We start from the raw sequence: 16,977 nt of genomic DNA, 5'->3' as shown, positions 1-16,977 counted from the left end.
CTAACAAAACACACACACACACACACACACACACACATATATCCATACTAGTGGGTGTGAAGTGGTGCCTCACTGTGCTTTTGATTTGCATTTCTCTAATGACTAATAAATTTACTTCATGTGTTTATTGACCAAAAAAAAAAGTGTTTAAGACTAAAATCTAGAAACATGACAACTAAACGCAATGCATTAATATAGAGAAGATGCTGGTTAGAAAATAAACAGCAATAGAATAAAGTCCTGGGAGCACTGGGAAATAGAAATGAATATAAAAAAAATTACAGAATTAATTTTCTTGTGTGACCATGGTATTAAAGAATTAGATTGTTCTTATTTTTAAAGGTACATACTAACGTGCTTAGGAATGAACTATCATGATTTCTACATGTAAGTCAAATGGTACACGAGTATACACATCCATCCATCCATATTCAGAGAGAAAGCAAATACAGCCAAATATTAACAACTATTGATTCCAGACAGAGTATATTCATTATACTATTCTTTAAACTTTTCTGAATGTCTGAAAATGGTCATAACAAAATTTGGGGAAAGAATTCCCAAATGGACAATTTTCTTTTAAATTTCTAATTTATCTTGAAATGTGAACAGGGAATTCTAATTATTGCCTACCTGTCTCTTGGAATTCATTACAGGCAAATTGCTTCACACCTCACACCTCTCCCTGGTTCTTCAACAGAAATATTCCCAACATCTTAACACTTGCTAAATCCACGTTTCTTTTCAGCCTTAATTTTGTATGCAGTTTAAAGGCTAAATTCTGAATAAAACTCCTTTCAAGTTCTTTGTGTTTTCCTAAATTTTATCCAGAATGAACTATCTGAAATTCAAATGAATAAGTGGTTATGAAAAGCTTTCCTAAATTCATTCTACCAATGTGCATTCCTCTCCTGAGAATTCACTATTAATGCTAATGATAAGGATAATAAAAACAACAGCTAATATCTATTGAGCATAGGCTTCATACCACATGCTCTTCAAAGGACCTGATGCACACTAAATCCACTCAATCTCTACAACAGAACCATTAGTTACCATCACCGGCATTTTAATGATGATGCCCAATGGGGATAAGCATTTTGCCCAACGTTCAACAGGTAGTCGAACAATAGGTAGAGACCAATAGTATGGTTTGTGCCATGGATAAGGGGCTTCCTACTTTTGTTGCATTAACAGTTACTCTCTAGGATGAATTTGCTGAAATTTAACAAAGACTGAAGTGTTGGAAGGCTTCTATACATGTACTAAATGAACAAACTTCATATAAATTATGCTTTTATGGGCATAAGGAAGTTGTAATTCCCAAATTAGCCAGATCTTCCTATTGTATGAATGTTCTGCTATTCTAATCAGAGAGGTGACAAGTGAGGGGTTTCTTATTTTAATTAAATCATATAATGACTTGTCTCATGTCTTTAAAAGTGTGAATGTTGTCTCTCAGATTATTTCTGGAAAAGCACAAACTTCTGTATTTAATTTCCAATCATTCATGGACTGGTTGATATTTTTGTAAAATGTAATGTCGTCATGGCAATATCATATCAAATTGCTATAAAAGTTTCCAAACATTCACTCTCATTTTCTGCATTTATCTCATGATGGACAGGTAACAATTTTGTGGGCTGGCACTAGTCTCTAGACAAATTTGAGTAGCACTTGTCTAAAGGTGTTCCTACATTTTAATCCAAAGAGTTTCTCATTTGGATGAATCCTATGATATACTTGAAGACATTTACCACATCTATAAAAGCCTTCCCACATTCCTTAAAGTATTTCCAATGAGTATAAATCCTCCAACGTTTATCAGACTTTGTGCCATGAATAAAGATATTCCTTTCATGTAAATGGTTTCACATCAGTATAAACTGATGTTCAATAAGATCATGCAGAAGTCTAAAGGCCTTTTCATAGTCCTTATATTCAAAGTATTTCTCACTAGTATGAATTCTCTTATATCAAGTAAACTGTCCAAACACAGATAAGGCTTTTGCACATTCCCTACATTCACAAGGTTTCTCAAGAGTAATATTTCTCTTCTTGTTGTAAGTCATCCATACTTACACGCAAAAATGTTCTTCGACACCTCTTCAATCACAAGGTTTCACCAGTATCAAGACTCACTTGAGTAAGATGGCCATATAAAGGCTTCCTCACATTCTTTATATTCACAGGGCTTATCATTACTATGAGTTTTTCTCATGTTGAACAAGATTTGAGCCATGAGTAAATGACTTCCCAAATTCCTTACATTGATAAAGTTTCTCATCAGGATGAAGTCTCTGATGAACACAAAGTTGATGGCCAGTTCTAAAGGCCTTCCCACATTCTTTACATTCATAGGATGTCTTACCAGTATGGGCTCGCTCATGTTTAACAAGGCTTGAACCCCAACTGAAGGCCTTCCCACATTCCTTACACTTAAACGGTTTCTCGCCGGTATGGATTTTCTGATGTTGAGTGAGGTGATAGCCACGACTAAAGGTCTTCCCACATTCTTCACATTCATAGGGTTTCTCCCCAGTATGAATTCTCTCATGTTGAACAAGGCTTGAGCCACAATAAAAGGCCTTCCCACATTCCTTACATTCATAGGGTTTCTCTCCAGTATGAAATATCTGATGTCGAGTAAGTTGATAGCCACTGCCAAAGGCTTTGCCACATTGTTTACATTCATAGGATTTCTCACCAGTATGAACTCTTTCATGTTTAGCAAGGCTTGAACCCCAACTAAAGGCTTTCCCACATTCCTTACATTCAAAAGGTTTCTCACCGGTATGGATTTTCTGATGTTGAGTAAGGTGATAGCCACGACTAAAGGCCTTTCCACATTCTTTACATTCATAGGGTTTCTCCCCAGTATGAATTCTTTCATGTTGAATAAGACTTGAGCCACAATTAAATGTCCTCCCACAATCATTACATTCGTAAGGTTTCTTGCCAGTATGAAATATGTGATGTCGAGTAAGTTGATAGCCCCAACAAAAAGCCTTTCCGCATACTTTACATTCATAAGGTTTCTTACCAGTATGAATTTTCTGATGCTGAGTAAGTTGATAACCACGACTGAAGGCCTTCCCACATTCTTTACATTTATAAGGTTTCTCACCTGAATGAATGATCTCATGTTTAGCAAGGCTTGAGCCCCAAAAAAAGGCCTTCCCACATTCCTTACATTCATAGGATTTCACACCAATATGAATTTTCTGATGTTGAGTAAGGTGATAGCCACGACTAAAGGCCTTCCCACAGTCCTTACATTCATAGGGTTTCTCCCCAGTATGGATTCTCTCATGCTTAACAAGACTTGATCCCCAACTAAAGGCCTTCCCACATTCCTTACATTTGTAGGGTTTCTCACCAGTATGAAATCTCTGGTGCACAGTGAGTTTATAGGCACTAAAAAAGTCCTTCCCACATTCTTTGCATTCAAAGTGTTTTTCAGCCGTATGAGTTCTCTCATGTTGAACAAGTTTTGAACCATGACTACAAGCCTTCCCACATTCCTTACAAACATAGAGTTTCTCTGGAGTATGAATTCTTTGATGTGCAGTAAGAGATTTACTTTTTCTGTAAGTGGGCATTTTTTCATAGCTGATTATCATTTGACTGAAGTATTCCCCCTGATGTCCCGGTAGTCCCTCGAATTTGCTTTTGCACTTCCAGATATTTTTGAAAATGGATGCCTCAAGACCAAGGATTTTATTTCTTTCCTTTATCTCTGACTGGGAAGATTTTATTTCAAAAATATCCTTTCTTGAAAACGTATTTTTGGTTTCATATGTTGACTCCAAATCTGAAAGAAAATGAGAAAACCACACATTTCATTTCCTCTACCAGAAAAATGGCCTCCATAGTAAAAATAAAAGACAAATTGGAAATAATACCCATAAGTGAATTGGATTAGATTTACTGAACTCCTAAGCATCCAGTCTTTCCTTACCAAACTCAGCTTTGATTTTTCAGCTCTTGTGATCTTAATATTCTGATCTGACAGTTTCTGGAGAATTTGACAAAGATCACTTTAACAAGTCCCTCATCTTCCTGTGTAGATGGTCCCTTAAACCAAAATGTGCCATTCCATCAAACAAGGCCTTCTGTGCCCAGGTGCAGTTCCAGCTTAACTTTTAATGACTATGTAGGTTGGCATGATGAACTGGAATCTAGAAAATCTCTACACTCAAAAACAAATTCATTAAGCTAGATAATTCTCCCTCACAGGAATTTTTCTGGGTGATTAGTGTTGGGCTAGAAAGCAAACAAAATCCTGCAGTTCAAGCAGTTATTAAGTTCCACGGTTCTGCTAGAGTTCAAACAAGAAGTGAAACAAAACTAACTAGAGCTATAATACAACCTCTACCCAGCTCAAATCCTGATACAATCAAAGAGGTTAGCTCATCAGTGGTCATGTGGGAAGTTTAGGGCAAAGAAAGATTTTTACATCTAATTTGAAACCAGAAACTGAAACTAATTAAAGTTATGACCTAGCCCCAGCTCAGCTCCATGCTTGGAATGCAGTTTTGTACAACTTAGCATCAATAAATAGTTCAATAGATTTAAACTGCCACGCAAAAGCTTGCATTATAAATTATTTGGCACTTGAATGTTTTGTGTGAGGTTTTACAGTGTTAGTAAAGGAATATAGGTTTAACTTTTTTTAGATGTTTTTTAAAAAGTCATTGATGACCCAAAAGAGCTTATGTTCATATGGGTTATATCTTTTGATACTTACCATATTAGAAATTAAAACTGAGAAATTTAAATATTAATTCGTTTTTAAATAATAATTAAAAGTTAACATATTTTATAAAAAATAATTATTTTCCAAAATAAAAAAATTAATAAGGTATTTTTTAATCCTTTGCAAACCTCTTTACTATAGGGTTTAACAGAAGACAACAGGATTCTCCTATCCCCCTCTGCATTCAGTCTGTGGCAATGCTATTTTGGTTGAAGTAGTTGAAGAAAACCAGCCTTCCACAGATATGTAATTGTTAAATGGTAGAATATTTTATGAGCCTGTTCAGATAATTGTGGGTGTTATTCTTTGATACTACAGTAAAACTTGAGAAGCGGTAATTTGTTATAAGTTAGTTGCAATGTGGAATATGCAACCATACCTGTGAACTTTTCATACTATGTTACATTAAAATCCATTGTACTTTGGCTGTTCTGATGGCCCCGTGCAGTGGGGCAGGGTTTGGATAAGTCATGGCGTCGCCATCTTGGAGTCTGCAAACTAAACCAGTCATGACTTGTTTCAACAGCATCCTCCTGATTACAATTTCATCTTCTGGATCACTGGTGTTATTCTTCTTGCCGTTGGCATTTGGGGCAAGGTGAGCCTGGAGAATTCTTTTTTCCTTTTAAATGAGAAGGCCACCACTGTCCCCTTCGTATTCATTGGCACTCGCACTGTCATCATTCTTTTGGGCACCTTTGGCTGTTTTCTACCTGCGAGCTTCTGCATGGATGCTAAAACTATATACAGTGTTTCTGACTCTCATTTTTTTGGTTGAACTGGTCATTGCCATCGTAGGGTTGGTTTTCAGACATGAGATTAAGAACAGCTTTAAGAATAACTATGAGAAGGCTTTAAAGCAGTATAACGCTACAGGAGATTACAGAAGCCATGCAGTAGACAAGATTCAAAATACATTACATTGTTGTGGTGTCACCCTCTTTAGAGATTAGAAGGATACTAATTATTAGTCAGAAAAAGGATTTCCAGAAAGCTGCTGTAAACTTGAAGACTGTTCTCCTCTGAGAGATGCAGATAAAGTAAACAATGAAGGTTGTTTTGTAATGGTGATGCCCATGATAGAATCAGAAATGGGAGTTGTGGCTGGAATTTCCTTTGGAGTTGCTTGCTTCCAGCTGATTGGAATCTTTCTTCACCTACTGCCTCTCTTGCACCATAACAAATAACCAGTATGAGATAGTATAATCAGCATAACACAGTGTTACTCCTCTCCAACTTCAAGGACATTTACATTACCCCCCAACCCTGTGAACTACTAGATTGCCTGGATGGAAAACTGCCTGACATTCCCACCAATAGACTGAAAAACTACACCAATAGTCTGATTCCATCTAGACCAGGGGTCGGCAAACTGTGGCTGGCGAGCCACGTGTGGCTCTTTGCACTCAATTTTTTTTTTTTTTTTTTAGCTGAGCCATCCTGCCACCTGTTGGCAGCTCAGCGGCTGCTCAGCTCGGGCTGGACTCGAACCGCTGTTGCTCAGAGCTCAAACTCTTGAGTGAGCTCTTAACCAACTGAGCCACTCGGCCGGCCCTCACGTGTGGCTCTTTGGATAGGTTCTGTCTCAAAAGTTTGCCGACCCCTGGAAAAGACAATCCTGTCCCTCATAACAATTTAAAAATTATTCGAGAGCCACAAATATATTTTTACATAAGCACCATTATGTGAATAATATCCTTTAAAAATTTTATAAATGAAACTATGATAGTTTTGTTTTCATTTTCAATTTTACTTCAGAGCCACAGTTCGCAAGCCACAGTTTGCTGACACCTGGCAGCTCTTCCCTCTCAAAAGTTTGCCAACCCCTGATCTAGACACTTGTTCAATATAAGCCCACCTTTTGTCCCATTTATCTAAGATCACTGAAAGCCCCTTACCACTCTGAAACACTGGAAGAGCTAGCAAATTGCAAAAAAAAAAAAAAAATTCCATTGTACTTTGGAGACTCTTTTATCCATGCATAATTTTGTAACATTATATACTGGTCATCTGAAAAACAGTGGTTCACTAAATTATGCAGATTTTGAGATGTTGACATATTTCATTATATAGCATCAAAACAATCACACATTAATATTACCCCCTATCTGTCAGAAAAAAACATTTCCTTTAATGAGTATTTTGTGAGGAGGAACTTTAAGTCTGGATAACCATAGTTTGTCTATCAGTCATTCTTTCAAAAAAAAAAATGGTGTTCCATGAAAAAAGCAGCTGGTTTAACTCATAATTCAAACTTCCCAAGTGGTTTTCCGAAGGTACCAATAACACTTTGGTATATAACAGAAGAGCTTAAGAAATACTTGCCATATTATCACACAGAATATTTTCTAAATGAACACTTAAGGATCAAGATTTAATCAAATGAAGCCCAGAGCAGGGTACTGAAGGTCAACCAGCATGAGGAGAGTTACAGTAGAAAAGGGTTGTCACGTGTTGGGTGTCAGAATGCAAGCAGGGGAAGGCCAAGTGTCTGTGCGTAAGTGACCTAGCATGGATTTTCACAGCCCAAGTGAGATGGGACGGGCAATCACATGATCAAGGTGGTGGTGATAATGGAAATGTAGTTACATACAGAGAGTTTGATCAAATAAGTAAATAGATTAAGGATGATGGAAGCCAGGTTTTTCACTACCAGAGAATGGAGTTAGAAATTAATAAGCTGAAATGAAACCTGTAGTGGTGAGTTGGAATTGGAGATATCTGTGAGGAGTCAAGGTTATCGATATATAGACATAAATGTATGTGCATGTGTATATATGTATATAAATATAAGTATACCCGAGTTCTGTCCACTAAAAGGGCCTGGGAGCAACCCATCCCTCAGTAGCAATGAGCAAACCTACTACCTAGATCTTGGCTTCTAAATACCATTCTCAACTAAAAAGAACCAGGGCACCTTGAAGAAATGGCTGGCTTTAGCGCTAGAACAGGGGAAGTACAAGATGAGCTTGGAACATGTTGCTGTATCAGAAAATAAGGAAGCACTTAAAAGAGTGATGGAGACGTGCCAAAGAACACAAGATTCCCAGTGGTTAAATCTGGGATGAGCTCAAATATTCTGAGCTTCAAAATAAACAATGGGAAGAACAGATTACAACTCACTGACTAGAAATGCAATATATGAATAAACAAAGTTTGAAGAGCGATATGATATTTAGTAGTCTCACAAAGTTCTTCCTCACAAAATCCTCATTAAAGGAAAAAAGATTAACTTTACAGGGAGGGAGCCAGCAGATACTACCCTAATCAATGACTCAAAGGAAGATTTGGCAGTAATGACAAATCATTTGCACTACCTGGCAGAACGCAGGAACGCAGCATCAACTCTGTGATATTTCCACCAAAGATGCATAAGCTAAATCTAAGCTTGAGGCAAGAGCAGACAAAGCCACACTGAAGAACACTGGACAAAACAACTGACCTGTAATCTTCAAAAGCAGCAAGGAATGCAAGTCAAGGAGAGACGTAAGAACTATATCAATAGTTCAGACTGAAAAAGACGAAACAACCCAAATTCCTAAAACAACAAAGCTGTATATTATCCGGTCCTTGCCTATCTCCTGACCTAATTTCTTAGTACATGTTCCTTTATTAACTCTGCCCCGGCCTTTTTACACTTCCTCCAACAAAGTTCCTTTCCAACCACAGGGCCTTTGCACCTGCTGTTCACTGCGACTGATACTCCTCTCCCAGATATTCATATAACTCGAACCCAGGCTTCATGTGTCTATTCAACACAGCTTTCCCTGACCATCTTATCTGAATTAGCCCTATCAGCTCCCATCGTTTTCCATTCTCTTAATACTGTTTACCTTCCCTGAACAACATGTTTCATTCCAAGATATTTATCTATCTATTTATTTACTTGTTTTATGTTTCTCCCTGACTACACAAATTGCATGAGAATGGGCAAGTCATTCATCTTGGCCATGGCTGTATTAACAATGCTCAGTACAATGTCTGGCTGGGAGCAGACAACACTCAAAATATTTGCAGAATAAATGAATGAATGCGTATATTTATTCACACACAGAGAAAAATGCAGACGAGTGGGAAAGCAGCTGAATCCAACCTATAAGTAAAACAGATGCACTGGAAACAAAAAAGAACACCTTCCTCACTGAAATGGGAAGGAAACATGAGAAGAAAACCAAGGAGAGTAAGAAATGAGATCGAGATGAAGTCCGTATGGTGGCCCAAAGTGAGATCTCAATTTCCTCCCAGGTCTCAGGCCTTCACTCCACAGGCCTTGCTCCTTCACAGGGAGCTTTCCAAACGGCTGTTCCTCCTTCTCCTCCTTTGTGACCTGTGGAATGGAATGGAATCGCCTCCATTCCCTGCAATGTTGGTTCCCTCCCGCCTTTAACTTCCTGGGTTCCAACTTCTCAACCCTCCCCACACAACCATTCAGGGCTCTTCTCCTTGCTCCAATGTCATCCCATCTGACTTAGAAATGCGGTGTCTGCTTGCAAGAAAAGAAATGCCAAATGGTGTAGATTTTTTTTTTTAATTGTAAGCTCAAAACATTTGGCTAATTTCTAATGAAGTAAAGGTAAACTAATACTGATAAAGACTTCAGAGAGGAGAAGGATGATGGGAATAAAGAGTATGGCATCACCTATGAAAATGATCGTGTTTTAGACTCAACCAGGCTCCATCTTGTTAGAGCAAAGAGAACAGTGGTTGAAAACAGATTTTGGAGCCATGCTTCCTATGTTCAATTGGTGTCACCTTCTCCCACCAGCTGTGTGACCTTGGGAAGTCATTTCAACTGTATGTGCCTCAGATAAAAATAGTGCCTACCTCACGCTGATGTTGTGAGAGTCAAATAAGTTAATGTATTTGCTCAGCCTGGATCAGCCTGGTTTTAGTAAGCACAGTGTTAACTATTATTATTATTACTGTTGTTATTTTGCTAAGAGAAAAACAAGAAGTTTCATGAGACATTTTTAGGATTTGGCTCAGATTGTAACTTTCAACTTCAAATTTGTTTTTAAGTACAGAAATGCATTTGCTAAGTATGAAATGAATTCTGTTCCTTCAGTCCACCTCTGTTTAAAGAGGAGAGGCTCTTTGGAAAGCCAGAGGCTATAAGGACCCTGTTTCTAGCTGTACTCCCTGCATGTGGGCCAGAAAAAACAGAGCAGTGCTTGTTTAATGTGCACACGAATCACCTGGGGGGCCTGTGTAAATGCCGATTCTATTCTGCTGGTCTGGGCTAGGAACTGACAAGCTGCGTTTTAACAATTCCCAGGAGAAGCTGATGTTAAGTATTTGTGTCATACTTAACAGTAAAAAAGTTAAAACCCCACATAAACCAAACCATGGCTTCTAATCACTGAGAAAAACAATCTAGATTCTTACCCCAAACCAAGAAAACTGGCCACCGTCGGGGCCCTGCTTGTCTCCCTCACTAATTCTCGACACTCTCCTTCACTAACTCTGCTCTGGCGTTCTTACAGTTCTTCAAACCACAGAACCACACTGTGAGTAGCAAGGACACAGATCATCTACAGAAATGTTGCCATTAAACATAGTATGAAACCTGGTTTCTCTGACAATGATTATGAAATAAATACCCCATAATACAAATCCAGCTCCTTGGTCATTAAAGAAGAGAGACCTCTGAGGGGCAGAGGAGGGTGTGATGTTCACTGAGGGATGGGAAGACCAAGGTGCTAAAGGAAGCCATTTCTAACCCAACAAATATCAAAACGTTCCTTTGAGAACAGGGAGAAGAAATTCACCCGGTTTGTTCAAAGGCAGCCCTGTAATTCCCCGTGGAGAAAGCTGATGTTGCAGAGAGGAGAGTCTAAATCAGCGGTTCTCAACCTGTGGGTCGCGACCCCTTTGGGGGTCGAACGACCCTTTCACAGGGGTCGCTGGGTACTCGTATGTGGGCGTATCTGCATGTGGGCCTGGAGACAGATAGAGGAGCGGTGTCTCGGTTCCTAAGACCATCGAAAATATGTGTTTTCCGATGGTCTTAGGCGACCCCTGTGAAAGGTTGAGAACCGCTGGACTCTAAATGATTTCAGGCAGATGACCTTACCCAGTGAGACCAAGTTACTGTAGTTCTCCAACATCACATCCACGTATAAGTCCCTCTGAGCCGGATCCAGGCACTCCCACTCCTCCTGAGAGAAGTCGATGGCCACATCCCGGAAAGTCACCGACTCCTAAAACCAAAAACCCACGCATTACTTGTGAAATTTCAAAATGTAAGAAAATATTTCTAAGAGGTAAAAAGGTTGTGAAGAATAAACTGCAGGAAGAGGAAAATATAACAGTTGAGTAGGCGGGAAGCCTGTGAGACATATGAGGAGGGAAAAATAAGGACATTAGTATTACTAAAGCAGAGTATCTACACATTCTAGAAGAATCCTGTTATAGCAGAAAGAACTTCCTGGATACCATAAGATAACTCAGCTACCCAGACCTGTCTGGTAATATGTAAAATCATCCCAGTTCCTCTTCTATTAAAGATTCTATATAAAAATTGTGTGAGTGTGTGTGTAAGGGGTGTTTATGGGTGTGTATACATATATACAACCTGCTATGTGCCTGCCTCTTAAATCCTTTATAAATGTGAACTCCTACACTATCTTTTCCCTGTAAGGAATATGGAAAAAAAGAAAAAGAAAAAAATGTAAAAAATTTTCTTTCCAAATGCACTATAAAATCTCTATTTCAGAAAAAGGATTTCCATTAAATTAAGGATTATCATTGAAACACAAGTCAATCATTCTGCTAAGTCACATCATAAGCATTTTTTCTTATGATGAATACATAAAATGTTTTATTAGCTACAATTCAGTTCATCATTTGGACATACGACATTAATAAGAGATATGTATACATATACGTTGAACAAAACTTCTATAGATTTTCTTAATTCTGGGAATCCGTTATCATCTACTACTTAAAAATCTGGATCATCTACTTACTTGGTACCGTCAACCACCCCTGGCTTCACACCTTCCTTGTTCCCAAGTTCGAGGATATTGATATAGGATACAAATGTCACCCAAGACCTGCAAGTCCTGGTCAACGACAAAATGGACGTTGACACTGGTGCTCATCAATTAGGGGATCCCTGAAAAGAACCACTCTCTCCCCACTCTAATCCTCAAAGCCTCACAAAGCATGCAATCGCACATAAACTGAGGCTGAGACCAAGAAATCACAAAGTCCACCTTAACGCTCTGGAAAACTCCGGTCTGTGAGGAAGTTCCAAGCTTTCCCGTGTGGTCCAATGAGACCCTCATGACTAACTCATCACACCACAGACTTGACCTGGGGGTGAGAGATTCTGATCTGGTGCAGTCCTGAGGAATGAAGATGGAGGCGATAACAAAGGGCACAACCGAAGACAGCCTGCCATGGATGTGTCACAGTGAAACACCAAAGGTCTTCCAGAGAATGCACAAGTGAAACTGCACTCTTGGATGGCCTCCAGCTGTCTAAGGGCCTAGTACCCTGCCTGGCTCCTTTTCAAGCTGCCGCCAATCAAAGGAAAGCTGTTGTTTTCAAGATGTCTACAGTCTTTCATTCTCTCCTCTTTCTTCCTTCTTTTATATAAATCCTGTTTGTGCTTCGATAGATGAAATCAATCTACTATTGGTTTTCCTTGTATACAAGTGAAAGTGTGCTGAAAGCTGTCTTTCTTTGAGGTATTTTTTGACAGAAGCTCGATATTGCCCTCAAAAGACTCTATTTCTGGGCTGGCCGACTGGTGCATTGGTTAAAAGTTGACTTGGGATGCCAGCTCTGAGCAGCAGGGCCCTGGTTCGGATCCCACATTAGGGCCAGTGACACTGACCTCTACAGCTAAGATGGTGAACAACAGCTCGACCTGGAGCTGGCCTGCCGTAAGTCACCGGCGACTGTGTAGGCTGCAGTGGGCTGCCGTGAGCTACCGTGAATGGCCGGCAGCCAGCGTGAGCAGCCGTGAGCTGCAGTGAGCAGCTGTCCAATGGCCGGCAAGCGACTGCCTCACCCAGGAAGAGCGCAATGATACCAACATGGGCCAGTGAAGTGACATCCTCCACAACTAGACTGAAGAACAAAAGGACAGCAACTTATCTGTTCCCCTCCCTCAATCCACCAATAAAATCTTTAAAAACAAAATGACTCCATTTCTTCACTGCTCTCTCACTGCTCCTGATAGAAGACTGGTAACACAGGAGATGATGAATAATGTGTTTAATGAATATAATGACACCGATTGGAAAATGGACATAGGGAGGACACTGGGTGATCTGGTGCCATCCTTCACTGAAATAGGAGGATCTGAGAAGCAGGTTCAGGGTTGGGGTTCTGTTAGGTAGAAAGCTTTAGGATAATTAAGGAAAATATTCACATGACCTAAAAATCACTATATTTCAAGGAGAGAGAAACACCAACTTACATCAGTCATGGTTCTAGAATTGCAAGAACTAATTAATGCTCCATGGGGTTCCTCTACTGGTGACGTACAAAGTCCAGAAAAGCCAGAGCTGGGGAAGGAAAAAAATGCTTTAGGCCAGGTGTTCTGAAGTGGTCCCGTCCTGACTCAAGCTCCTGAGCTTCGATCTCCTCCACTCCTGCTTCTACTCCACACCCCACACACCGTTTGTGGCCTCTAAACTCTCACCCAAAACCCCAGGTACTTCAGCAGGCTTCTGACAGTGCTCAATTCTGGGGATGTAGATATGGACCTGAGAGTGGACTACTCAGTCCTGCCCAGATCAGATCCTCCTCCCTCCATTCCCACCTGTCAGGACTGAGAGTGGGCCACATGGTCCAAGCTAGAACACTCTTCATAGGCTCAGGACTGGAGAAAGTTGATCAAGGCATAAGGGCTGACAGGCTACACAAAGAATTGCTCAGGCAAATTGCCTGTGCCCAAAAATCTGATTTCTGAGTGCATTCGGAACATCCATGCACTGAAACACTATGAAACTATGCAAGATTGGGGAAAATAGTCAAGATATACGTATTGTCAACAGTAAAAACAGGTTACAGCATGTAGAGCATGCTTACATTTATAAATTACATGCACATATCAATACAGAAAGACTGACAATCAGACATCATAGATGAAAATGTGTGGCAAGTTATATAGCTATATATAATAATGTTTATTTTGTATTATGATCATAATGATCTATTTGTGTAGGTATTCTGCGTAATTGTTTTAACAATAGCCATGCATTATACTAACTATATGATTTCTACTTTTGTCCTACCTAGAAAAAAATGGCTGAAATTTCCCCAAAATTTTCATGGATAATATTGATAAGGTCTTGATCCTGCGTCTTTTCATGTCTTATGACAGATGGGTTTTTATTTTGTATCTGAATCTGTCTTGTTAGAATGCTACCTTCCAGATAATTACTGAATCACCTGATCCTATTAGTCTCACTTTGCAACTAACATTAGTAGGATAAAAGCTATAACATCTAAAACTCACAGAATAAATTCCATTTGCCTCTGCAAAGTGGGTCATAACCCAACAGGATTGCCTACAATCACCTTCCGATGAGTTCCTCAGACAGGTCACCTGAATTGCCTGCTGGCCTTTGTTGTCCTACACTTATTCCTTTATATATTTTGCCCTCCTTGTCTTAAAGGTAACAACTATGTCTTTTAGTCATTGTATTACCTCCCAAGTGCTACTACCGCAGGGTCTTACATTTGGGATAAATTTTTACCCAAGATTCCGCTTAGAGAAATGTCTCTTTAAATAGCTAGATGTACACAAGATGAATACACAAGGATATTCAACCAGAAATCATTTATGATAACCAAGAATTGGAAACTATATAATAGTAAGCAAAAGGTTTTATAAGTTATCACCCACTCTACCCTCATTTGTTATGATATTGGACCACATTAATTGATGAAGAAAGACATGCATAATCAATTTCTTAGTGAGGCAGGCAAGTTTTTTTAAAGGATACATAACATGGGAAGTGTATGTGAAATTAAGATAAAAGTTCTGGTGTCAGATTTTCAGGATGTGAATCTGAACTTGATAGTTACCAACTTCTCAACACCTCTGTTTCCTCATCCATAAAAGAGGGTTACGGACAGTGTCTACCACAGATGGGTGCATTGAAGATAAAGAAAATCCATATAAAATACTGATTGGTATACAATATTTACTTAAAATAAGCTTTAACCAGGATTAGTGAAGATGAAGATTACTGTCCCTTATCCCATTATAATAAAGAAAGTTAATACCACTCTTTCTATTTTTCTCACAATAAAACCTGTGCTTCTCAGGCTTGCTTTCTTATAACGCTAACTAAAGTTTCACAGCCCAACCCTATGAAACCCCATTCTTCCTAGGTAACAAGATGAGTAAAACAGATCCTTAAAAAGATATGGAGGAAATAGTCCCTTGTCCCAGAAGCTATAAGTGGAGAGACAAAATTAAGCACCATAAAACTGGCTCAAAAAAGATAACCAGAATTAGTGTCAAGCTGAAGACACTAATCAGAGGCTCAGTTTTGTTCTTCTGTACAGATTGGTGGCTTATTTGAATATTTATAACCATAATGTTCTCACTGTACTTTCTCGTATTGATATCTGTCCTTGGAAATATTATTTGTGCAATAGATTTTTGTAAGGCAGCTGTCTATTAGAAGTTACTGCTATTCTCTGTGGAAGTAACCTTTGAAATATGCTAATTCTGAAAGTCTGTCTTTATTGCCCTGGTAATCAATTTTTAAATGGCATTTCTATATTCCTAAAAGTTGTAAATACTTGAAGGCTTTCACATAAGAAAGGAATCACTGGCACCTTCCTCTTCTTTCTACATACTACTCAAGATTAAAATAAAACCCAAGCCTAGGTTGGATTTCATTTTCAAACTAAAAGCTAGAGAGTTTTCAACTCAATTATATGACCAATTACTGTGATTTTACTCTGCAGAAACAAAAATCAGACACATAGGCTCACAGGAAAGAAAATTGAATAAAAATAAACCAAACAATTAAAAATGATTAAAAGGATATAATTTTCATTTCCTTCTCTGTATGCTTCCTGTATTGCTGATTTTTTTGCAACAAACTTGTATTAATTCCATAATCAAAACTATACATATACTTCCAAATGTAAACAAATTGACTGACAGGGAAGAGATATACTATTGCAGACATTAAGAAAACTAAACAAACAGCCCAACACTGAAAATCAGTGGGCCCGAAACAAATCACACCTACCAGCTCTTGAACATCATGTGGCTGTTGCTCATCACTACAATAAGACACGTTCACTGTCACGATTCTCCCGTGAATGAACATGAATTATGTAAGTCACCTTAAAAGTCAGAGAAAGGAAACACATGCACATTAACAGTAACACAACAAAAACATATGTATTTAGTACAGAGTGGATGCGCGACAAGTTTGACTACACCTCTCCACCTCTTCACTGAATGGCCAATCAAAACAACATTTTGAATACAGCATGGGGAATAATAATAATGTTGCAACAACTATGTATAGTGCCAGGGGTAATTAGACTAATCGGGGGATCACTGCATAAATTATATAAATGTCTAACCAGTCTGCTATACACTTGAAGCTAATATAAAATCATATTAAATGCCAACTGTAACTGAAAAAAAATAATAATTAAAAAAACCCATTTTGCATATAATCCTTGAAAAATGTCTTTCAAAACCCTGTCTTTTCAAATGGGATTCATATAGAGTTCACAATATTCTTGAGTACGTTTGTGCAGACCTCTAACTATTGCTTAGTATTACATCATTTACATTTTTCCTTCTTTTGATTCTTTATGAACATTAATTGTTATTAGGTGCATATTATTCCACCACAGGATATACTGCAATTTACTTAACTGTTTGCATGTCACCGGACACTGATTTTGTGTAAGTTCTCTCCCAGATCTTACATCTTTATCCCAAACAAATGGAGCTAGATCTTTTGGGGGTCATGTACACTTGACAATCTCATGAAATTATAGCAATTTTGCCCACTTTGAAAAATGAATTTACAAATATTTACCAAAATTGTCTCAATTTCGAGGGGTCTATGGTCACTTGGAAGTTCATAAATGGAATAAGACCTCAGCTTAAGATTTTCTGTACTAAACCATTTGAGCATCTGGTCATTTTTTTAAAGTTGCAAGCACCCATCACAATCACCTTCATATGTCTCTTCATATGTCAATCTATAAAATGT

At 38.6% G+C, this 16,977-nt stretch overlaps 1 protein-coding gene and 1 pseudogene across 1 annotated transcript in view; one reads left to right on the top strand and one right to left on the bottom strand.

Annotated features, from left to right (window-relative positions):
- Positions 1 to 16,977, bottom strand: part of LOC109372794 (zinc finger protein 45) — a 92,924-nt gene that overhangs the window by 67,271 nt on the left and 8,676 nt on the right. The window contains exons 3-6 of the mRNA XM_019626271.1: positions 15,991 to 16,087; positions 13,191 to 13,278; positions 10,833 to 10,959; positions 2,229 to 3,814 (exon numbers count right to left, since the gene is read on the bottom strand). Of these exons, the coding sequence (XP_019481816.1) occupies positions 2,229 to 3,814; positions 10,833 to 10,959; positions 13,191 to 13,278; positions 15,991 to 16,022 (1,833 nt within the window). The 5' untranslated portion in view covers positions 16,023 to 16,087. The remainder of the gene's footprint in view (positions 1 to 2,228; positions 3,815 to 10,832; positions 10,960 to 13,190; positions 13,279 to 15,990; positions 16,088 to 16,977) is intronic.
- LOC109372797 (tetraspanin-6 pseudogene) lies at positions 4,944 to 6,030 on the top strand (annotated as a pseudogene).

The sequence above is a fragment of the Hipposideros armiger genome, unplaced genomic scaffold (genome assembly GCF_001890085.2).
Source record: "Hipposideros armiger isolate ML-2016 unplaced genomic scaffold, ASM189008v1 scaffold_664, whole genome shotgun sequence".
NCBI classification, from domain to species: domain Eukaryota; kingdom Metazoa; phylum Chordata; class Mammalia; order Chiroptera; family Hipposideridae; genus Hipposideros; species Hipposideros armiger.
The sequence above is the reverse complement of the archived record's forward strand: the minus strand, read 5'-3'. Positions and strand labels throughout refer to the sequence as shown.